Source organism: Mycteria americana, chromosome 2 (assembly GCF_035582795.1).
Source record: "Mycteria americana isolate JAX WOST 10 ecotype Jacksonville Zoo and Gardens chromosome 2, USCA_MyAme_1.0, whole genome shotgun sequence".
Lineage (NCBI taxonomy): Eukaryota > Metazoa > Chordata > Aves > Ciconiiformes > Ciconiidae > Mycteria > Mycteria americana.
Genome location: NC_134366.1, coordinates 75,096,666 through 75,121,771, shown reverse-complemented (window position 1 = coordinate 75,121,771; position 25,106 = coordinate 75,096,666). Strand labels below are relative to the sequence as shown.

The 25,106-nt window shown below is 38.5% G+C and overlaps 1 protein-coding gene across 7 annotated transcripts in view; it reads right to left on the bottom strand.

The window, feature by feature from the left end:
* KIF13A (kinesin family member 13A) overlaps positions 1–25,106 on the bottom strand; it is a 119,854-nt gene that overhangs the window by 67,646 nt on the left and 27,102 nt on the right. For all 7 annotated transcript variants that reach the window (XM_075493771.1, XM_075493767.1, XM_075493766.1 and 4 more), the window contains one exon: positions 5,800–5,812. In XM_075493771.1, the coding sequence (XP_075349886.1) occupies positions 5,800–5,812 (13 nt within the window). The remainder of the gene's footprint in view (positions 1–5,799; positions 5,813–25,106) is intronic.

Genomic DNA, 25,106 nt, shown 5'->3' with positions numbered 1-25,106 from the left:
ACTGTGCTTCAAATCTAAGCATAACAAACTCTCCATCATCAGTAAGAATGCTCTAACCCTTTTCCTAACTTTTACAGCCCAAGAAATAGTGCATTCTCTTCTCACATTCCACTTCTACAGAAATTTTCCTCACAGGACTTGGTAACAATACCTAATCTCTCTAAGACCAAAGGGCAAGCAGTTCAATTACAGAAGAAAACCCAATTGTAAGGATCCAAATCTACCAAATGCCTATTCTTTCCCCTTGAAACTAAGTATTTTCTGCAGTGCATCGCACAGCCCAGTTCAGAAAGGTTATCCAGCTACACATGCTCATGTGTAATGACTTAAATGTCAATACAACAGTCCTGTAGGCCAATTTAATCTATTGTCCTACACATTTTCCCCTTGGTTAACATGGAAAATCATGACAGGATTATTCAATGACTCCTAATTTAGACACTGATCTTGCAAAGAGACTTTACAAATGAAAATACATGCTTCAGCCAAGTGTTTCTCGTTGAAAAGCAGTTTTTATTTGGAATTTTTTTTTTAAAGGTAAAAATTGGTCAAACTGATTTTTAAAAGTTCCAAAATGATTATGCAATAGGAAGAGAAAAATTCTGTCTCAAGATAAAACAAATGTAAATACAGCATTTTAGTATGTTTTTATACTAAACATAAAAAGTCAGGACATGGACTTAGGCTATTTATAAAATCTGTTCTGGAAAATTCCCAAATCCTTCTAACAGAAGTAACAAGATTACTTTAAAAAAAAGTGTCAGGCAAAAAAGTGGAAACATGCACTATCTGCAAAACGTGTAGAGCGGCTGCAGTAAAACTCCCTTCTCCATTAAAACAGGCAAAACTTTAAAAATTACTTTGATCGGTGATGACAAAACAGCAACCTTCAACATTCCCAGCAACGATAATTTAAGGAAGCACCCAACCAAAGCAATTTTCAGGACAACTCAGACCTTTGGGAAAATAGATTCCAAATGCAACAACTAACAGAGTACAAAATAAGGCATACAAGATCAAGCAACTTGGTCCCAATCAGTGAGGCTCTTCTGCATGTACATAACAAAGGCATTTTATGCGAAATGCCTGTAGGACAGTGTCCTACCTGAAGAGTGACCGTTTTGATCATCTTTTCTGTACAAAGATGACTCTCTAGTTTCTATTTTCCTGACCTCCAGTGCAGGAACTGCAGGACGTGCGGTCCCAAGAAGAGCACGCAAGCATACTTGGGGTCAAGATACCAAACCTATGCTATGATGAAGAAAAAACCCTCTAAGTGCTCCCTTCCTTTTCCCACCTTCACTGATTATTCTTCCTTGAAAACAAAAATGGTGGGTATTACTTTTTCTTTGGATAGGAGTATGCAGAATAACAACTTTTTTCTTATTAATTTTTTTCTCCCCAAGATCCATTTCCCTGAAGAAGGTATCAAACCCCCATCAACATGACTATCAAAGCTACCAGAAGTTCTGTTAAGGCTAAAGTCTCGGACTCAATGGCCAATACTCAAACTGGGCATTACTGGGCACTGAAAATGCCTTTTTTAACTTTTTCAAGAACACTCAAAAGCAAAAATCTTTACCAACTTATATCAAAACTATATAAACCAACCACATCAAAACTACTATTGAAACGTATTTGAACGGAGAGATCTGTGACACACAAACAGAACTTTTTAAACTTCAAGCACCCTCTGTGAATTAGTTTTTAACTACATTTTGGAAAATCTACTCCATTTAGGCATTTTAAGATTAAAAGAAAAAAAGGCAAATATTTTTTGTTTAAAACTCAAAGTTTAAAATTGCTACCTGTATCTCCACTAAGATTTCCTGAATTTTCAGTTATTCTTCTAAGCATTTTGAGTAAGTCTCTGTGACTATATGGACGAGTATTTCTGCTTTCCTACTGCTCTGATGCCAATTCCATAGCCACTGTACCAGGAAGCTTAACATTTTCAGAAGGTAAGCAAAATGGTAAAACCATGAAAGACAGGTATACACCTACTTCAAGCGTCTGCACGGGTTGGCATTCAACCACAAGCAGACATAAGTTCATACAGGTGTTGGCCAGTTCTCACAACCGGACCCAAAATTATTCTGGGCTTTTAAATTACAGAGGGAACAAACAAGCCTTAAAACTTTCTTATTTTTGCAAGATCCTGCACCTCATACTTCATCCTAGGATCTAAAAGAGAATGCTAGATAAAAGGAAGCTGCCAAGAACCTGCCACACTAGGGTAGTAGCTTCCAAACCAAAAATTTTGAGTGGAGCTAAGAGACCAACAGGGTGGGTTTTTTCCCAGCTCTATTACTCCAGTGTTTGACATTGCAATGTATTTTCAGTCTGAGTGGTATGACAGTTGGAAAAAAGTTTGGACACCACATTTTGGACATCTAGAAATCATCAAGTAACAGAGCTACAAGTAATGGACCACAATTCACCGGGACAAATCTTGCACAATTGGAAGTCCATAGTAAAAATATGTATATGAGCTTCAGTATGTAAGAATTTTAACTCACAAACATTACAGCACAAACACATAAAAATGGAAAGCTATGAAAAAGAATCTAGCACACCAGGAAGTGCTAGATTGTGGTAGTACTATATCCAGAGTCACAGTAAGTGTGCACATTTCCCTGGGTAACAGTTACATAGGCCATTTCCAGGTTACAGAGAACGATCCTCAGAGTGTCAATAACTATTAAAAGTTAAACAAAATACTTTTTCTGGTAACTACAAAGTTTAAGTAAAGAAAAGATATTGATTCAGATTTCTTCAGCAAACAGCTACAGCAGTTTAAGACAGCTGTTGGTTACTGTTTTGCTAACGAGGCAGCTAGAGGTTATGGCTTCCACAGCAAAACAGTGACGCAGGTGCATGCATCCACCACGTCCATGAAAAATCTAGAGTTTTGTCCCAAATTCACCTGTACCTGTGGCTTAAAAAGAGGTTGCAGATTTTAAACTAGAAGGGCCATTGAGCCTGACTGCAGTAACTTCTCACAGAATCAGAAAAGACAGCCAAAGGGATATTCACATTTTAAACAGCCAAAACAATATTCTGCAGAACTTGTTTTTATTAAAGCCCCTAATCAATGGCTTGAACAATTAATAATTTTAAGGGTTTATGCATGCAAGTATACTTATGTGAACTACTTACAGGTAATGAGTACCATATCCAATATTAACTGCATGCCAGATTAAGCCAAATGACAGAATTAGTTTAGAAGAGAGTCTCATTTCACATTCATTATCAGTTGTTTTGAAGCCTAATCCTCAGTATAGACTAGACAGAGTCTGGGGCTTCCAGCATTTAGCAATGCATTACCCAGACTGAACATAACCCCTAACATATACTGCCTATGCATCTATACAATAATGTAAATGCACAGCTAACATATTTAATAGCCATTTCCATCTGACCAATAGATGGCCAATTAATCACGTTTTGTTTTTACACAAAAAAGTTATGCTGGACAGGTGCAGACATTGCTCACATGAATCTCAATGAAGCAGTCAGTCTGACATGTAGAGTGACTTACAGGGCTACCTGGTTGCTAGAAAGAAAAGCAAGGGAGAACAGAGGAAGGGAAGTTTTCATTCACCACGCAGCTGTTCCTACATCCCTATTACAACTGCTGATGGAGGTAAGTGATAAAGGAGATATATCAGGAAATGGCAAACAGTCTACACCGGTAAGCTTACTGTGAATGGAAGCCATTAAAGAACTGAAAAAGAAAGAAGTTGGTCACTGTATGAAAAACACAAGAGCTACCACAGGCCTAAACAAGTACAGACAGAAAATCTGAAGGCAGCTTAGGGCACAGCTCACAAATCTCAGCTCAGAACAACTGTTCCACCTTTGTCACAAAGTTATACTAACAGGCCAAGATTAGTAATATATTTAAATGCAACTTTTGTAGAAATAGCAAAACACCCTCGTATCCTTATATAACTTTTCCTGCCACAGCTTCTGAGCTACCAAGTTGAACTGGGATCACAATTCATACACGGCTGATGATAAAGTAGCTCATTAAAGTAAAGATAAAGAAACTTCCAATATTTATGAAATTTCTTTTTTAAAAAAATCCCAATTTGAAGATGATCAACTACATGCAGTACCCTAAAAACTGTATAAATCAAGAAACATCCAAACCTCCTATCACATCTTTACAAACTCACAAAGCCTATGTCCACTGATGGTAAGAACCTTCTTCTGTCTCAAACTGATAAACATTTCACAAACATCTTAAGGTTCGGCATTATTACTCAAGGATGTTAATGACCATCTAACTATACCTAACAATAATGTGGTATATATGCACAAGTGTGCAGCTGTTATGTTTTTGTCAAAGAAATGCAAGGCCATAATTAAGCTTTTACATATTGTCAAGAATAACTTTATCTGCCTATAATGAATTATGCAGTACAGAAACTGAAGGCTCTTGTAAAAAATGTGAAATTACAACAACAAAAAGAAGGATTTTTTGCTTTTTAAAAAATTTTTAACAATGATCAAACTTTTTTGTATTAGATATATTAACTGGAATTGATAGAAGAACTTTACTAAATGCTTTCCAAAAAATTGAAAAACTAAAAACCAGGTCCAGGAAAAAAATAAATCAGTACAGTATACCATTTTAAACTGCAATATCAGTGTTATTCATTTTCAGCTGCTATGACCTTAAATTATATATTTGTTTGTTTTTTCAAATATGATTATTTCAATTCATGTTAAAATAGTTTGCTCCATTCTTCCATGCCTGTTGGGAATAATACATATCACTTACTGAGAAGATGTTTTCCTCTGACACTTAAAAAAATTAATCAAAACAATAGATATTTAGATTTAGAGATATATATATATGCACATGTACATACAAAATAGCTATCTGAACTATAAAGTAGGTAGATATCCATATAAGAAATATACAGATCAATATCCATTCCAGTTTCTATTCCCAGAAGGCCTACAGAATGCTCTGCTACACCTGCAGAAGTCACATCAGTGCATACACCGTTTCTTGAAGATCTACAAATCAGAGAATAATGTAAAAGAAAACCTCATTCAGAGCTAACTATAGCTTTCTGCTGTAAAAAATACTATCCAACAAAAAGGATAAATTTATCATTAAATTGCTGAAGCAAAATACCAATACAGAGTTTTGCACATGCTGACAAGATGTAGTTCACACAGTCCTTTTACCTTATCACTGCTACCAGACCTGTACCGATACTGTTATTTGTCATCTCAGTAAGGCTCCTTCTCTATTCAACAGATACATAACACTCATTCTCCCTCCCTCCCCCTGCATTACAAACACCACAGAGAATATTTTCTAGGCAAATTCTGGTGTAGTTTGGCCACTTTTACACAAATTATTAATTCCTAAAGATCGTCAATTACAAACAAGAACAGTTTGTTTCTCACTAGGTGTATTTTGCCACCTTTTAAATACAGTATTTTAACTTCTAAGCAGAATTATGTGCAATGAAATGTTTTACACACAATACTTATTTACTCTTTCAAAAAGTTTTTATGAATGCATTAAAATCATGGCTTGTCCTGGTCACAGCTTTAACAAGTCACGTGCCTTGCCTGCATGTCAGTTGGATTAAAATGTATTCTTCTGGAATTATGCAGTCTTTAATTTAGAAGTATGAGGAATAGATTATTTTAAAATGTATTTTCCTTTATCAAAGCCGTATTGACCACATACCACGGGAACATGCCCAATATTTCTTCATTGCTCAACATTTTCAAGCAGGTACAAATGCAAAAAAGAGACAAAATACTTACCTTAGGTGGTTTTCTAGACGATTGGCAAAAAAAAATCAGCAGTGATGACGAGAAGTACAAATACACCATTCACATAATGAGAAGGGGAGCAAAGAAAAAGAAAAGAAACAAAGTCAGTGTACATCATTACCATAATCTGAACTTCTTAAATAGTAGTATTCATTGGTATTCTTAAATACCAATGTATTTAAAAATAATCAGATCAGAAGATATTTAAGTGATACACCACAGATTTTTAACCAGTAATTACTTAATTAGTAATATAGCCCCACATTAAAAAGAAAGAAAAATGTCAGATTCCTTATAGGTATAAAATCTAACAGCACTGCGTTCCAGAAGGAAGAGAAGCATCCGTTTTCTTTGTTGTGGAAGTCAAAACACAGCCCCTCTTTTGTGGCAAACAAACTGAGCCTGCAAACCGGCAGACCAAGGTGCCAGGGTGAAGCCCCACTGACTTCAGCAGTGCTAACATGCAAGACCAAGGTAAGAGTCAGACAATCATTTCTTGTAGAGATTACAGAAGTGTGAAGAAAGATAAACCTGTGTTTTCCCTAGCCACAGAAAGCCTACACAGAGCATAGGAAGCCAAGGCAAAAACACCATTACCCTTCACACACAACTCCCAACAAGTGCTGCAGAAATAAAGCAGAGACAACAAACCCCCAAACTAAAGACACCAGCTCAGAGTCCTTCACCTTGTCCTTAAATGCTTTTATGCTTATACTGGCAGCCATATGGCCACATGGTAAATTAAATCAGTTTGGGGTTTTTTAGTGGGATTGGTTTCAAGTGAGATCACTGCCCTGTCTCACTATGCAGCCCCTGTGCTCGCTAATGCCAATGCAAGAGAGGAGGTGAAAATATGGTGCAGAATTGGACTGCTTAGGCCATTAATGAAAACTACAACCGTAGGAATATGTTTAAATTATGTATTGAAATAAGCCTGAAGTGATACACCAAAGAAATTTTCACTTGCTCTTCACATGAAGAAAAAATGCATATAAATGTGGATGAAGAAAAAAACCACAAAACCAGAAAGGTCTACAGACAAAACAGTGCAAGTAGAGAATGTAGTAAGGTTTATGAAATAAGGATATGGATGAAGGGTCTCTATCTACCCAGCAATAGACACACTACACAAAATTCAAAGATACCAAGAGGCTACAGTCTCAGTGCAGAAGCACATGGGACAAAGCCATGTTTTCATCCACCAGACTACATATACTAACTCCACCAAGTCAGACGGGGGGGGGGGGGGAACACACACCAAAAAAAACACTTTGCACAGTTTTCTTAGCAACCCACAATACAACAGCTCAGCAAAAAAAGTTGAAGAGAAGCAAATCCACAAACACATCTTACGCAATCTTTTCTGCCTACTCTCAGCTTGTACCTTAGATGACATGTCTGCCTAAACCAGGAGTTACATAGCTGGTATACACGGTACTGGTATAATGCAAACATACTTTGCCTCTGAGCCAAACTACTCATTGCAGCCTTACCCTTTCATTAACGGTGGCTACACAGGCTCAGCTCATAGCTAACTCATGTCCAGGTGGCTCAGAACTTGTGCAGAATGCACTCTTATCTAACTGAAAAATACCTTTAGTTATACCTTGAGTATTTTTCACTTTAATCAGTTTTCAGATGTGATGAAGTCCAACGTTAGCAGCTTGTCTAGCCACAGTTCCAGCACCAGTTCTAAACTTCCAATTCCTCCTTTGAAGAGAAGTTCCTATCGAAGGAAGTCATCCAAGGTTTTTTGGAAAGCTTTTAAATACACTCATATCTTGAAAAATAATTCCAGAATACATCAGCTTTCCTAGGGAATTCCTGATAGACTGCTCTACAGGTTCAGCAGGAGCCCTGAACAGTTTAATTGAAGTAAACACCAATAGGAAGTTTATCAACTGTTTTTTTCTGAGATCATTCTTATAAGCCTCAATTGGACAAGGTACAGAACATCACTGAAGTAAACAAATGATTTGACACATTTTTTAAGACACTTACTTAAGCAATGCAAGCCACTACCTTTTAGGAAGTTTCCTCTTATTTTCCTCTGATGCCCATTTTAAGAAAAGCATAATAGTGACTTTTTAAACCACTGGTGGACAACAGAGTTTCCCAGTTGGAAGCAAGATGTTCATCACTGATCTCCTGGATTTCAAAGCACAAGGAGCTGCAGCTTCCTACTGTATGTCACATCCTACTGCTCCAAACTCTTTGGCTATTAAGACCAAACTAGCAATTCCCCAAGTCACCTGCTAGCATCACCAGCAGCAACATGATCAAGAGCCTCTGGAATAAGTCAGCTATATCGGCTCACAGGACAGATTTTTTCGGCTATTTGGAAATTCCAGCTAACCAACTCATTGTAACCATTATCCTGGCAGTGATTCAGATGGATGCGCTCTGAAATACTTTCTTCAATCAAAGGACTCAGACTAATAAATAAAGAACTGTTTACCGTTTACCAGAAGTCACATCTGTAGCAGCTTAAAGATGGGCTATAAAACCTGCATTAGCCTCAATCAATTTTTCACATAAGTTTTTTATTTCGCTTTATTTTTTTTTAATATGTGCTCCATGGTTTCTTTCCTTTTCCAGAAACCAGCAGCTTTCAGCTTCATAAATAATCGGATTTGTCTCAATTTTTACCAAACACTGACCATACAAACGTGGTGATTCAGTGTCACATCTGGGACTGGGGAGACACACAGCAGATCAGAGAGATACAACAATTAGTATTTTTATTTCCCAGAATTTTTAATTCCACGTCTAATCACTCATGGTGTCAATGACAACATGCAGGTGTACCTTTTGAATGACAACAAAATCTCCTCTAAAGTAGACAGCTAGTACACGTCAGGAAATTACGACAGAGTTACCTAACCTTGTAATGCATCTGCACAACAGCAGATTTTGGTTTAACCTGACAAAGGGCATCTTCCATCTGCACACTCAAATGGAAGACTGACTTTTCTCACATGCCTAGAACTCAAAACCAAAGGAAATACCACCAAGAGCCTGAAAAATATTCTCACAGGTCAGAGGAAAAGTATGAATTTCAATGACCACAAAGCCCACTGAGCTTCTGAACTTCCTCCTGCCTTTGTCCTTAAACCATCATGACTTTAGTAAAATATCACTACAATGATTTTCTAACTTTACTGACCAGTATGTCTGCTGAGGTCTACTCCTAGAATCTACTCAGGCTTTATCTTTCAGAACAGTATTAAGCCTCTCCTGTCCTGCTTGGCTAACATATACTGAGATTGCAGAATGCGTAGCTATCTCAAATTTTTATCTAGATGGAGAAAACAGATTTCTAGAAAGCTTTATGCTAATGCAAACAGTTTTTTTTTTTCTGTTGTCTCTTGCTGAAACTAAACCCATAATGCTTCTCGCATTTGCTAAGAGAATTAATTCACAAAATGTCAGTTCTAATGTTCTATACTATTACATGAATGAGAAGTCTTCCTGATTGCCTCCACATTTTCTCTCCACCACCCACCCACTGCCTGTGACAGCACACAATGAGAGGAGTGCACTTTGCTAGGAGTTTAACAACAGCAAAAATTGTTTCTTCCTTTTTTTTTTTTTAACTACCTACGCTATTTCACAGGCATCTCCCTCCCTTTGTCATATAAAAAGTTGATATAAACTAGCATGACACATTCTGACCAGAAAACTAGTCCCATGCAATAGGAAGCAATAGAAGACACTCTTGCACTATGAGCATCCAAAAGTACACAATATGTCATCTTAAAGACTTAATAATTTTCAGAACTACACCTGTTTTTTGTCCCTTAGCGAGTGTTGTCAGCGTTCCCAACCAAATGTCACTTCTACCAGAAGGAAAAAACATTTTATACACCAAAAAACTTGAAATAATTGGTTTTTCTCCCAGTTCCATATAATGGGGTTTCATCACCCCACCCACCCTAAGTCAAGAAGGTTACCTTCAGTAGGGACAAGGTACATTTAAAAATGAGAACATAGGTGTAAAACCAGGTACTCCACATTGAAGGAGATAGAGGAACAAGGCATCTTTGAAAAACAGGTCTTAGATTCTTTGGAACAACACCCACACAGTCCAATTCCTCTCCAATTCATCTGTGCTAAGAAGCCAAGTAGGTCACAATTGTACTATAATTATTTCACATTTTGGAAAGTATTTGGTGGATTCTTTTCCTTTCTCACTATTAGTTAATAAAGACGAAGCAATCATAACCAGCTATGTTAAGTAACCTCACACAGTATCTATAGCAGATGATGAATGAACCACATGGCTTTGCAGCTTGCTCTTCTAAGCTGACTACACAAAAAATCATCATCTAAAGACACTGAGTCTGAAATACCTTTTTGCTCTCATCACATGTGCAACCACAGCACATTCATGGTACTCACTGTTTTCCCAAATATATAATTAAGTGTTTACATGTAGTGGCTACATAGTCATCAATGTACTCCTCAGGATCACTGGTCAAAAGAATTATTACAAGCAACTACCAATATACTAGAAACGGTAGAGAAGTCTTCAGGTTTTTATATATTGAGTTGAAAAAACAGTCTTCCTTCTTTCCTCTGTAAGCATAAAGATCAGCAAACTGAAAAGATCATCCTGATAGACAAAAATAATATTTTTTACATTTATTTTTGAGCTCACTTTAACAGCATTCGATAGCCACAGTTTCCAAAATTTGGTTTCCACATATTCCTCACATGGAGTTTATTCCGTTTGAGAATTCTGCAGTACCAGAAAATTAATGAGTTCTTTGTACAAGCCTACAGCCTGTTCCCAGTTACATCAAGTCACAACAGGTTATTGAAGTTGTTATGCTTTTATGCATGTGCAAGGATGGAGCTTTGTGCTCCTCCCCAATTTGACTTCAGCATGATCTCTTCTCTCATCACTGCTCCAGCATCTCTGGAATCTAAAGACCAGCTGTTCAAAACAAATATTATAGTATTTTTCAAGTGTTTTTTAATTTTGTTTCATTTTTTAAATCAGGCTGCCTTACAACTCAGGCTGAGAGTATCACCAGCAGTGTGTGTTTGCCTCACTCAAAGGCAGAGTGCAAGGGAACGAACCAGTGGTAGGACCATCATAACGAGTGGACCTTGCTTTACTCCATCGAAATAACTGCATTGTTTGTTTATCCACGTATATAACGCTTTCAGAGCGGCTGCGGCAGAGACAGCAGACATTCAGCGCTCCTAACTGCAAACAATGTAAATTATGTAGAAGCGAAGAGATTATGTTTCTCCTGTCCTTCACAGTAAGATCACACAGCTCTAGGACCCTTCGTTGTCTCATGGTTTATCACTGCAGGCTGTTACTTGCAGGCTTGATACAAAGCATCTTAAAAAGCATGCCTATATATTATTAATGGACACTGTACTACTTAACAAAACCACCTATCTAGAAAAAGATCGCAGTTTGCCACACTAACAGTTTCAGATGATCATGTACTGCAAACTACTGGCAGTACACCATTTTCTCTACAAAGAACACAGAAAAATGGACATTTATTTGCCCATTTCCCCCTTCCATTTTCTAAATGCAGAAGAAGATCAAAGAAAATGGCAGGGGCAATGCCCTGAAGGGGAACAGTGTCCTACCTTTGTGCTTGGCTGGGGTACCTCCTGTAGAGCTCGCTAATAAAGTTGGCATCACAATTCAATACTAGGATTCCTGGAAGAGTTACTTTATGTACTGTATGAGCACACATACATACACAAATATAGATAATTAGTTATTTTATATTCTTGCATAAGGTGGGCAGCACATGCCCTGTATCTGTTTAATCCTCCTATCCAGCAAAAGCCTGTTCTATAGACAAAATAATCTTTTGAAGAACAGCAAGAGAAAAACATTAACAAGTAAATAAAGCAATTTCAGCAAGTACCTGCATAATAAGGTAGTAGCTGATCATAATCAGAAACACCACCAGAAACAGATGCATACTGTAAAAATACATTGCTCTCTCACACTTTATGGAAACATTGTAACAAGAAGCTGTGCCACTCACTGCAAACCTACCACATGCAAAGAGAGAAAAGTCAGACACTGAAATCAGAATAACAAATACTGCAGCGCAAGTTAAAAAAAATACGACATTACAGCAGCAGAGTGACTTCCATGACACAAAAAAACCCTAGAAAATGCCTGGATATTTCACCATAACGGGGTTCCATTCCAAGAACTTAAATTCGTTCACTGCAGCAGTGATGAACTACCAAAAAAAAAAAAAAGGCACCACAGGTTACGAAACGAACACAAGCTCATTAAAATAAGTGAAATGCATTATATTCTGACATTTACAAGATGGAAAACAGAAAGTGACAACTGCCCTGGAACACCACTAGTCCCTAACTTACCTTCACTCCCAAGTTCTGACTATTTTTATTGCCCAAAGCATTATTATTCCAATGCCAGCAATTTGCTGACATGAAGTTCATGTGGTTCTAATCTTTACACAGAAGCCTTGGTGTTCATGTAAAAACTTGTACTGACAGCCTGAAAAAGGGCTGATACCTGTCTTATGTGCAACAGCACGCAACTTTGCAAACAGCAATTGGCTTAGGAGAACAGTCACCACCCATAAGCAGAAAGATTAATCTATCGCTTTGCTAGAAAGTTCACTAAAAAAAATTCTGTCTACCCTCCCACATAAAATAAGCTTTTAAAAAAAAAAATTATCCCATTTCAGTTAATTTTCTTAGTTTCACTGAAAAGGCAAAAACTGACTAGAATTGTCATTCTGCTCTGCAATAAAAGAGCTCTAACCCAATCCTGACTGCTGAGGCCCTGTCCAGAACCTACCATGTTAAATAATCTGTTTTCTGCAAGTCTTTAATCATACTCAAAGCTTATCCAAGACTCTAGTTACTGTAATAAAAACCTACTACACCTATCAGAAGTACAGCATAACCACAATCACAAGTATATTAAGCTCGTTCTTATTAACATCCAACTAGCCTCATAACAAAATGGCAAAGGATTGCAATTCTACCTAATGATTCCTACTAGTGGTAGTTACTTCACCAAGTAGTCCTTACCCTTTTAAAACTGATTCTTTTTCCCTCCTTTTCAATAAAACTGAACGCAAAAGAATCTAAACAAGGAGATTTTTACTAGTCAGGTTCAGAGGATAAGAAAAAGAGGGAGGGGGGAAAAGAATACGATCTCAGAACCCAAGATCTGTTAGCTCTGAAGACTAGTCTCAAATGAATGACTCTTAGCCTGAATGCAATGAAACTGCTGTCATGGCAAACATAGTATATTTCTGGAAAGTATGTGGAAACATATGCTAGAAGTGTTAATAAAATTACCATGGCATCTATTAGGCACCCATTATTCTTATTCTGTTGCATTTATTATTAGCACTCTCAAGGAGAAAAACACCCCAAGCATTAACTGGCATTTCAACTCTGTGCACAAACTCTATTGCAAGTCTCACACCCAACCAACCAGTCACTTGGGTTAGCTACTCCCAGCTATTAACTACCTTGTAAGTCTCCAACATCAATGGAAAACATTCCCTTTCAATGCTACCGCTCCTTAGAAATTCCTTCAGAAATGCTGCCTGTAAGAACCATCAAAACACTAGGCTGCACTGTAGATATACCCCTTCTGCAGGCAGTACTCAAAACTATCTGAAATATACACTCCTATTTATCACTACATACAGTATTTATTGCAAGAGATCACCTTCAAAGGCATGTGAAGGAAGTTTGCTAAGCAATGTAGCATTTCATAAATTAAATTCCACTTAGTTTGCCTGTTCAAAACTCAAGCATTACAATTTGCTCCAGAGAGATGAATAGCAATTAGCAGCTTTGTTGACGAGGATCAAGACAGAACATCTCTAGTCAGTGGAAAGACTATGTACTGGAAAGAACTAAACTGTAGGTGTTAACTGAGTAACTCGATCTGAACCTTGGTTGTAACACCTTAATTTCCTCAGTAAACGGAAAAAAGAAGGAAGCAAAAAAAAAAAAAAATCATTCTTTTTACTCGGAGGTAAGCATATTCTTTCTTATTCAATCAGGACAAAAATATAGTTGAGAAGTTTCTGAAGATACATGTGCAACAGTCCTGACCATATGTTCAGACTGGACAACGGACAAGAACCCTGAAGTCTCACTGTCACATTCCTTTACCACCAGAGGGAAAATTATCATTCAAATTTCATCTACTTTATGTTACTAATGAGAATTCAAGAGAGATGTTAATTGGGCATGACACTTCATCCTTTCACACAGCTCTGCAAATGTAGGTTAGCATTCTTTAAATGTAACTATAGTATGAAAAAGTTGTCTGAGACTAAGCAAAATTCACAAATTACTATTTTCCTTTCATCCTAGCATGCGTTTAGCGACCTGAATATCACATTAACTGATCAAAAATAAAATACTGTTCATTAATTTGTATTCAAAATTAAAACCTTCCCCAGGTTTGATGACAATATACATTAGCATAGCAATTTCCATCACTTCACTAAAAAGATTTTGCTGAAAAAGTCTATGTCAGCTGACTGCAACACCAGCTTTTTTGGTGACTTCGAAAATACATTACTTGCTTTAACAGACAGCGTTAACAACTGCTACCATTTGCCAGAAAGTGGACACTATGCAGAGAAAGATTATGATGATTCATGGGATGAAAAAGGTTTATTGTGTGGAACAATATACCAAGAATGTAAACTCAAATCAACTCTACGTAAACAGACAAAGTGAATAAGGTCTCCTGAGTTGTTGCAGGACCAACACCTGAGGAGACTTTATTCTTGTATAGCACTCATACAAGTGAGATCTCTAGAGATCTCTTCACTGATCTCTGCAAAGCTTAGACAGCATTCTAGTTAGCTCTAGTAACCTAGCATGCCATGAAATGAACCACAGAAGTTACCTAAAGGCTAGAAAAATTCTTCACAGCGTGTGCTCCAAGTTTATCAGTTAACAAAAAGAGAACAACTGCCAAGGCAGCTAACAATCTTCACAAAGAGAAGACATCAAGCACTACATTACTGAACCTGGCAGGGAAAGGCGCAACCTGAACTCATTTCTAGGATCTGACGATAGATGATTTCCAGCAGAGAAGGGTGGCAACTGCAATGGCACTCAGATTTTTTCTATCTGAAGGCTTAAGACAGAGGTTAGATGCCTTTCTGGTAGACACTAGAAACGTAAACAAGTTACTGGGCTGGATACCTTGTCAGAGAGCACGCCCTACACAACAGGGCAGGTGAGACCAACAAAATGTAACAGGTTCCCCCTTCCCCAGTGAGCTGTGAATTTGCAGAAATGTTATGTTACTTTGAGCCACAAACTTTTTTTACAGCAAAGCTTGCAGGCAAGACCTCTCTAGCAGGCATTATGTTATGTATATAATAACATGCACTTGGTAGTAACGACAACCACCTCCTTGCCATGTGCCATATGGTAATACCTAAATGAGAGGAGCAACAAGCACTCCAGACTTCTATGCAACCACTACAACTAGCACTGTGGAAAAATAAACGACATCCCTAAATTTTCCAGGACTGAAAAATGAAGTACACACCTGTGGTAGGTTGACCCTGGCTGGATGCCAGGTGCCCACCAAAGCTGCTCTATCACTCCCCTCCTCAGCTGGACAGGGGAGAGAAAATAGAACAAAAGGCTTGTGGGTTGAGATAAGGACAGGGAGACCACTCAGCAACTACCGTCACAGGCAAAACAGACTCGACTTGGGGAAATTAATCTAATTTATTACCAATCAAATCAGAGTAGCGTTATCAGAAATAAAAACTAAATCTTAAAACACCTTCTCCCCACCCCTCCTTTCTTCCTGGGCTTAACTTCACTTAACTTCGCTCCTGATTTCTCTACCTCTTCCCCCCAGCAGCACAGGGGGACAGGGAATGGGGGTTGCGGTCAGTTCAGCACACGTTGTCTCTGCCGCTCCTTCCTCCTCAGGGGGAGGACTCCACACTCTTCCCCTGCTCCAGCGTGGGGTCCCTCCCACGGCAGACAGTTCTCCATGAACTTCAACGTGAGTTCTTCCCATGGGCCGCAGTTCTTCGTGAACTGCTCCAACGTGGGTCCTTTCCATGGGGTGCAGTCCTTAAGGAACAGACTGCTCCAGCAAGGGTCCCCCACAGGGTCACAAGTCCTGCCAGAAAACCTGCTCCAGCATGGGCTCCTCTCTCCACGGGTCCACAGGTCCTGCCAGGAGCCTGCGTCAGCGTGGGCTTCCCACAGGGTCCTTCACACATCCACCTGCTCTGGCGTGGCGTCCTCCACAGACTGCAGGTGGATATCTGCTCCACTGTGGACCTCCATGGGCTGCAGGGGACAGCCTGCCTCACCATGGTCTTCACCATGGGCTGCAGGGGAATCTCTGCTCCTCCTCCCCTCCTTCTGCTCTGACCTGGGTGTCTGCAGAGTTGTTTCTCACATGAGAGGAGTGAGAGTGAGTGAACTCTTCTCTTCCTGCTGTTCTTCCGCAGCAGTTGTTCTTCCCTCTTCTCAATTATGTTATCCCAGAGGCGATACCACCGTTGCTGATGGGCGCAGCCTTGGCCAGCAGTGGGTCCATCTTGGAGCCGGCTGGCATTGGCTCCATTGGACACAGGGGAAGCTTCTAGCAGCTTCTCACAGAAGCCACCCTTGTAGCCCCCCTGCTACCAAAACCTTGCCACGCAAACTCAATACAAGACTGCTTATGTACAACAAGATAGGAAATATTTAGACCTGTAGCAACAATAAGAGTCTAACATCTTCGTAGGGCTAAAAAAAAACCAAGGATCTTCTTATGACTAGAATATATGGGCTTAACAGATCACAGATTAAAAGACCCAAATGATACTTGAATCCAGTATTAAGCAAATTCTTTTTCTAGATCTAATTGAATCCTCAATCGTTGAATTCATGTTCTTAAGGAAGCCTGCCTTTATATGCTGGAGAATAGAATCAGGAAAAAATTTAAAAATGTTAAAAGTTAAAAATTAGGGACTAGAGCTTTTTTCCAGTGAGGAAAGGCTGAGAGAGCTGGGGCTGTTCAGTTGCACATGGTCCTGTGCAACTGGCTCTAGGTGGCCCTGCCTGAGCAGGGGGGGGGTGGGCCAGGTGACCTCCAGAGGTCCCTGCCAACCTCAACCCTTCTGTGAAAAATGCCACAATCAATTTTTTAAAGATATTGTGGCATAGAGTAGTAGCATGAACATTAGTATAAGAGATGATCTCCAAGGTCTGTGATTCAGGAATTTGTAACCGTTACTATCATCCCAGACTTGCACCAACTAAGAGAAGTCAATAAAAGCCACCTCTAAAAATCCTTAGATGATGTGCTCCCCACATCGACCCATATATCTCAGTTTCATATAAAGAAGTTTTCAACGTGAAATATAAAATTTATGGCAGCCCAGCAACCTTCAGTGGGGTTTCACACCTGTTTTTTATGCCTGAAGTTTCTTCACGTCTCCAAAAAATAGTCAGTCTGCTGGGAAGAATATTATTCATTGTGCCCATCAAATAACATTATCAGGCAAGGACTGGCATCCAGGTTTCACCTACTGATTTTCAGTGAACAAGCTTGGACAGTACTACTTTAACATCATAGTAGCAATTTTTACTTTGCTCTGGCAGATAAAGGGGGTTTAATTTAATCTCTGTTTTCCTTAGTTCTAAGCAGATGGTCACAGTCATTACTATGAAAGCGACGGTTCTATACAGCTCCAGTGCAAATTAAATGCTTAAAGACAAGCTCTGAAAGAAAACTCGTAAGAGCCAGAAGGCATAAGGTACAAATTCAAATGATTCTTCACCAAAAAAAAGTTTGTGTGTGCAAGTCAGAAATATCATAAATGGTTAAAACAGACAAAGCTGATTTACTGCTACATAGAGACTCTGTCTATAAAGTTAGGGGAAGACAGATACAGCTTTGAAGTGCCTCAGTGGAGAATGAGTTCACAGCTAAATGCAAGCATTTGTAGTGTATCATTCAAACTCAGAAGAGGGGCATAATTTATAATTATTTGTTTTGTTATAATAGACTTAATTTTTACAATGCACTCCAAACGGCCTCTGTCCCATAAAAATTGCAATTTTTTTGAAAACAAACAGCAATGCTACAGTGTAAGTCAAAAGTAAAATTCCAGATAAAGTACTGCAAGCAGTTCTCAATGAGACATTGATTTCAAAGAGTAAACATGGACACATGAATCACAAGATCACAAGCACAGCTAGAATGCAATTTTAGTGAGCATTACAAGATACCATAAGAGAAACAGAAGTAATCTCAGACTTCTTAGGCATTGATGTTTTTTTAAGAAAGTCTAGAAAGAGGTCACAATATTACAGTGCACAAATCATTAATGTTATCAAAGAATTACCTAAGAACTGAAATGGATTTTCAGTATTTCCTGAAAAGACAGAAACAATAAAGGAGTTACGTCTATTCTTACAACTAAAAAGTGAGATCACATCTGCCAATATACATTAACTGGCTGAATAAAGCAATAAAACATAGAGCAAGGATGTCCAGGTCATACAGTCTACAACTGCCACAGGCAACAATGCCATAAAGTCATTTGAGATGGAGTCTGAAAAATTCAGTGTCAGTTATGTTGTTCTGCCTCATGGAAAGCTATTAATTCTCCTGCTGTCTCGAAAGCTTTCCCAATTTGTGATATTGAAAAAATTTAATCTCATTTATTTGTTCTTGTACTGACATCGTCCTGTAATTTAACATTTCAATCTAACACAGCTTGCTACATATGCTCTCGTGTCATGCTTCCCTCCTAGTTCTAAGTACACTTTTACATAGGTTCTGCAGTCCTCTAGCCATCTTAATTTCAAATCAGTTTGAATTAGTATTTCTTAAAACACAGTGAATCTGAAATGTAGAGAATATTCCAAAAGAGGTTCTACCAAGCATCTTTTAGAATGGCAGAGTTCCTATGTTGTGTTTATACTGCATTGCTGATGAAGTAACATTTGCATTTAAACAGTTTAGAAAACATGAACACTCTTAGAAACAAAAATATTTTTGCATAGAAAGCATAACTCTCTTTAGCCTTTGCTATATTCCTAGAGTACTCCTGAAGAACCATTGCCTAGGTATTCTGTGGATTGCAAAAGAAAGAATTATGACAAATTTCAGTTTGCATTAGAGATCAGAAAGAAAGAAGGAGGAAAGAACCATAGAAAGCTGAAGAACTACTTTAGCTAGCAAATTCTTTCTCAGAATGGTCTCAAACAGAGAAAGGAAAACTTTGAAAGCAGAGATCGTATCTTTAATTAGGCTGCAAGTGAAATAGTTTTATCTCTGCAGGGGATGGGGGAGGAGGAAAAACAGGTAGGGTTTCAAGTGTGTATGCTCTGTTTCAGGTCTGAGGCAGAATGAGTAAGCTTTAGACTAACAGACATTGGCAAGAGTTGCCCTAAGAACACCTCACTGTAATTGTTCAAGAGGCAAAGCCAGTTTAAGAAGTTTCTGCTCTTCTCCAGCTTCTTGTTCCCAGCTCCATGCCACAGTCTGTCACATCCGGCTGTGCCTCTGCCAGATAAATGGGGGGTGAGGGGGGTCAGAGTGTCAGGGGGAGCATTAGTTTGCTTTGCCATTCTTTATTTTAAAAATTACCTTCACCGATTTAGTTCACAGAACCAGAAACCAGCTGTACCAAAGCAGGGAATGTGCACAGTAAATGTCAACGTGCACTTGGGAACATGAAACTGGGGAGAGAGAGGTGAAGTTGTACTGACTGCTAGGCCACTGCCTCATCACAAAAGGGGCAGATCCTGCCTCTGACCCTTTAATCAAGCCACCTGATGAACACAACAGAAAACTCAGCAGCAGCCTAGCACAGCTGCACAACACAGGGGCTCTCACCAGCCACGGGCAGTGAGAAACTTCAGACAGAATTAACTGGTATGTTTGAGCTTAATGGCCTTCGATGATTTTTCTTCCATATTAATTTACCGAAACATTTTTTAATCACATGGGCTTTTAAAGCGACACCATCCTGTGACAAAGTCTGCAGTTTAATTATGGGCATATCTTTGTATTTGTTCTGAACCCATCTCCCAATAATTTAAGGTAAAGTCCCACATTTCCTGTAAGATAACAGGCAGTAAACCATTCCTCCTGCTGTTCATGGATGTACAGATCGCTAACCCTACCCCTTTCCCCTCTCCAGCTGTCGTCTTCTAGACCAAAGACTTCTCACTTATTTATTGGTTCCTCATATAAAAAGTGGTCTGTAAGAAGCTCGTCACCCTTACTGCCATTTTCTACTTCTTCCTAGTTCCACCACACCTTTTTCAGACAGGAGGCCAGAATAAAACACAGCAGACAAGATCACTTTGCAGCAACACAGAGACACGAAGCTTCCTCTCTCCTTCCCTGCTCTTTCCCAACATGCTTCTCCCGTAGGGCATAACCATCCCCTGCCGTTTTTTACCCATTTGCTGAGCACTACGCTGATGTTTCCTTTGAACAAGCATAACTCCAAGACAATTCTCCTGAGGACACAGAGTCCAGAAACCGCTGCTGAGCGTGTAAGGTCAGAAGAGCTTTGCATTTATCAGCCAGCCACAACCCACCTGAAGGTCCTCCCACAACTTTCTGTGGCTGGCACACTAACAGCAGCAGCATAGTGCTGCCAATATATTCTGCCATACCAGTATTCACCCCTTTTCCAGTGCATTTGTAAAAGAAGAAATACCGGACCAAGCAGAGATCTCTTCAGAAGTCCACACAAGATGTGCAAGGGTGGGGGAAAAGATTGTAGTTGGACATGTGGCTCATCCCTACTGAGTCTGTGATTTTTATTAACCAAAAGAAATCAAAAGTCACAGTCCGTGGGTTGTGACTGGCTTCTTGTCCTCCAAAACACTTGAAGCACAAACATTAGTGCCTTGTTAGCTTAAAATAACTCACTGGAACCTGTAAAATTATTTTGAGTCTTGAATCTCCCAGAAGCCTTTTTACAAAGAGGCTAAAGAAACTTGCAGAAAGAATATGTCCCTTCCAAAGGGAACAAAGAACCGTGTGCGAGACCTTAGCTAAACTATCCACCCAATGCCATTCAGGTAGGAATTGCTGAAAAGCATTGTAGGAAATAATTAAGTCTGACTCTTAAAAACGCTATCAATACTTTTGCTAGACACTAATTTTTAAACTAAATTAACAATGTTGATAAGTTAACTGCAGAACCCCTTGATCAGCTTTCTCCAATTGTCTGAAGTGATGATGCCATTACTAACACACCATTTACCATTGTTTCAGAAGAAAAAGTTGCAGATTAAAAAGCGCAGCAATTTGAAAAAAGGAAATACAAAAGTCCAAGACCAAAATGACAGTACTGAGTTGTGAAATACAGCAAAAATATCCTTCCTCCTTAGGACCCGTCTGCACAATAAAATCTAAAGCTTGGGACATGAAGCAATATTTAGTACTTTTTTTTTTTTTTAATATGTTGCAAAACAGATTTGTGGCATCATCCAATTCAAAAGCTGCATCCAAGAAATAATACTCCAGGAAAAAAGCAAGGCTAGAGAGAGTATTTTGCTTCATAATCTAAAGGACTAAAAATATTTGCTTTATTCTCATTTGTCTTCTCAACAGGTTGCAATGGCAAATTTTACAGGCATCTTAGCTGTTCTATCCCTCACATTCTAAATACTGAGTATCAAGATAAATGTAACACACAAAAGCTTCCTTCAGATACAGACACAGCTTTCCATCTACATTACTATGCTATAAACTGAGCGGCTACATTTTGGGATTGCAATTCTGTTTCTACTTAATGTACCTTGTGCTACCTCCCACAAAAATGGATGTTCTCTGCATGTCTTACTGAAGACACCTGTAGCTACTTCTCTGTGCAACACCTGTAGCTAACTAGTCAACAGAAAAGCAATTATTTCACATTTAATGTGTCTTTCCTAATCTAAACCCCCTAATTAGAGGCAATGGAATCTGCCCATAACAGATACAACCAAAACTCAAAAGCTCAATATAACATTTCCTTTAGTTACACATCAGCTGTATAAAAACTCAAGCTAAGCTTCAAAGCTGTCAAATTTCTTAGCCGTCAAGCTAAGCCAAAAATAAGTTAACTGGACAAAATAAGGATACATAAAAATGGTAACCTTTTAATGGAAGCCTAGCTTTTCCAAATGGCACTCTTTTAGACTAATCTGTATTAAGATATTTAGAGTAAGTACTTTAGTTACAATGAGAACAGTAACTCTTTACTCTTGGGCAGTTACAAATAGAGGTAATTTTTGTAGAGCACTGCAGGAAGCATCAAGAATTTTCTAAGTCCTCTCTCATTCAAAAAATTCTCTGGAAGATAACATTGCATACATCAAATCAAATGCAACCCCAGCTTGTCAAACTGAAAAATCATTAGTAACATTCTATTTCCTTTAGGGGGAGGGAGGGAAAGCCTCCTTTGTAGACGGAAAAGTCTCACCAAATCCTTTCCTGACTTTGTTTTGTTAGTGGGGATCCCACACTCAAATCCCCTTCTAAAATGAATTCATTCTTTACTTCAAGCATAATTAATAAATTCCTCAACCTTTTGGGCAGGGGAAGTGGAGAATAGGAGGACAAGTGGAAGAGAAAGATTATTTTTGCCTTATAGAAGAAAATGACAATCAGTGGTCATTTCTCCATGTACCATAGTGGTAGACAGCAGAAGTGGATAGCACCCGTTATCTCCAACTTTTACCTCACAGGATCTAGTTGGAGCAGCATGAGCACTAGGTAAGCATGAGCACCAGCAAAGGTCCCCACATATGCAGCTGCAGGTATAAAGGGCCACAAATGCATCAACAGCCGCTCAACTGAAATCTCGACACAAGACCCCACAGTGACAGCACTGTGGGCTCGTGCTCTGCATAAGCACAGCTACTGCCTTTTCTATCCCCCAGGTGTGCGACTTCAGAGGGTTACCTTTCCCTTTGTTAACAAAGGGACATGCAAAGAGCAACCGTAAAATAGTCTCTTCAAAGTCTGCATTGACAAGCAATGCCACCACAGCGGTGCGACGCTAGGCAAATGGGAACGGAGCACCAAGATGCTGCTCTGCGCATCTGTAGTCGGGAGAAATCTTCACAAAGGCAAGTGTAAAAGCCTGTGCCTAATTACGAAAAAAATTATTTTTTCCAGTATCATATTTGCTGTTGTCCTAAGACAATTTGTTCAGTCTTGTAACAACACACCGCTCTGAGAATATCATGGGTGAGATTCTACTCATAACCAGTGTGAAAATACATCTTTTGAGTGACTGAGAATTTAGAATGAATATTATTGGTAAATGTGCTTTTTTTTTTTTAAATTCAGGTGAACTTTTGAAGCTGCTTTTGGAGCTTTATAAAAACAACTAGAAGAGATGATAGGAGATTCCACAAAAGCGTCCAACTCCTCCCTCACAGTGTTCATTACTGAAATTAACTTGGCAATAAAGACAAATTCTTTAAAACAGAAAGCAAGTGCTCAAGATCCAAAAGCTTACCACTAAGATTTCTCAAAATTTAAACTAAACTTAAGAAGGACCAGGCTCATTTGCTTGCAAAGCTCAGGTTTAAATGCACAAGAGTACCCTTTGCTATACATAGCTGCTGCTTCACCCCTTGCTGGGTTGTAAATTAAGCTGGTGAAATGATATTAGAGAACAACACTGAAGGTTAGTAAACACAGAAGATACAAAATTCAGGCCTGAATACAAGACAAACACAGGGATGCCTTACCTCACTTAACCAACCAAAGATCAATATCCTCAAAAGTAAGCAATTCAAATCATTTTAGAAAGGAGGGCAAAAAAATAACAGGATAGGTAGAAGAGAGAGAGAAAAATTCCATTAAGCAGCTGACAAAAAGAATTTGGTTTTCACTTTTTTTGCCTTGACATATTTTATTACAGCTACACATAAGTGGTACTCTTTTCCTGCCAGCTTGATTATTTTCTGCTCCTCCTTTTCTACTATCCTCAAATGAAGTGTTTTGTTGTTTTGTTGTTTTTTTTTTTTGTTTGTTTTTTTTTTTTTTTAATCACTGTGATAAAGAACTGGAGGGAACCTAAGCTAATAAAACTAAAGAACACTTTGAAACAAAATGCTGACATATTGCCAACATTAATTTTGGCCTGTATTTTCAACAGGGTCTCACTAACCGAGCTCCAAACCATTTGTGCTTTGGACATCTTGGCTTGAACTCCACTGTACTAGAGTGACCTCACATACAAACTGCAACACTTAAGTTTCAGTTTTCTATCTATTCTTTGATCATTCTTCCATGGATATTTTTCAGATCCTGTTTTAACTTCCATGTGTTTTAATATTTGTTGTAGCAACATGATAATGACATATACAAGTCATTACAATCACATAGCTCTTTCAAAAATATGAAGCATTTATTCCACTTGCAAAGGAGGTACATCCTCAATGTCCAAGCCCAGCTTTATATTAGGCACTAGGTATACAGCTTGGAAATAGAATTGTATAGTGGAAATACTGAGAAGCTCTTTGCCATAGCATCGCTGGCAATATAAATACCCAAGATTACAAACAATATCATCATGTGAGCATTCCAGGCCAGCCTATAAATAGCAATTCAGAAAGAACTGGCCTCTCACAACTACAGTGCCTCAGTACAACGTGTATCTGCTAAAAATATCAACTTAAATATGTTCAGTAACGGCATGTAATGAAAATAGGTCTGTCTGAATTTTGTGAATTAAACAGCTATTTACACACCCTCTCTCATTTATTAAACTGGTGATAATTCACAGGACTACTGTGATGGACTTCTGACTGAACAAATGCACAGTTTGCATATGAGCATTATCAGTATTTGATTTATCCAGGAATATGTGTATTCACAATACTTTCCTTGATAATGAAGCCCTACTTCAGAGCTTCTTCAGAAACAGCATGACTAAGTGGTTGCCTTCATATTGTGATCAGAATTTATGATTCAGAAATTAACTTAGAATTCCAGCAACAAAAGCAACAGGACACATGATATTATGCAAAGATTCTCAGAGATAAGGTGTTCATCTACATCTACCTACACAGATTATAAAAACATATGTTCAGAGAAAATGATTGTTTTGTACAAAAAAATACACTGTTTTGATACTGTTAATTATTTTTCCAGAAAGAACAACTGAACAACAGATTCGTATTCATGGCTACACCACATATTTATACAATAGAGGGAGTGGACACATTCCTCAGGTAGCAGTTCAGTAGTACGCAAGGTTTCAGAAACAATCAGAACTTCCTGAGAGATAATGGAAAAGATA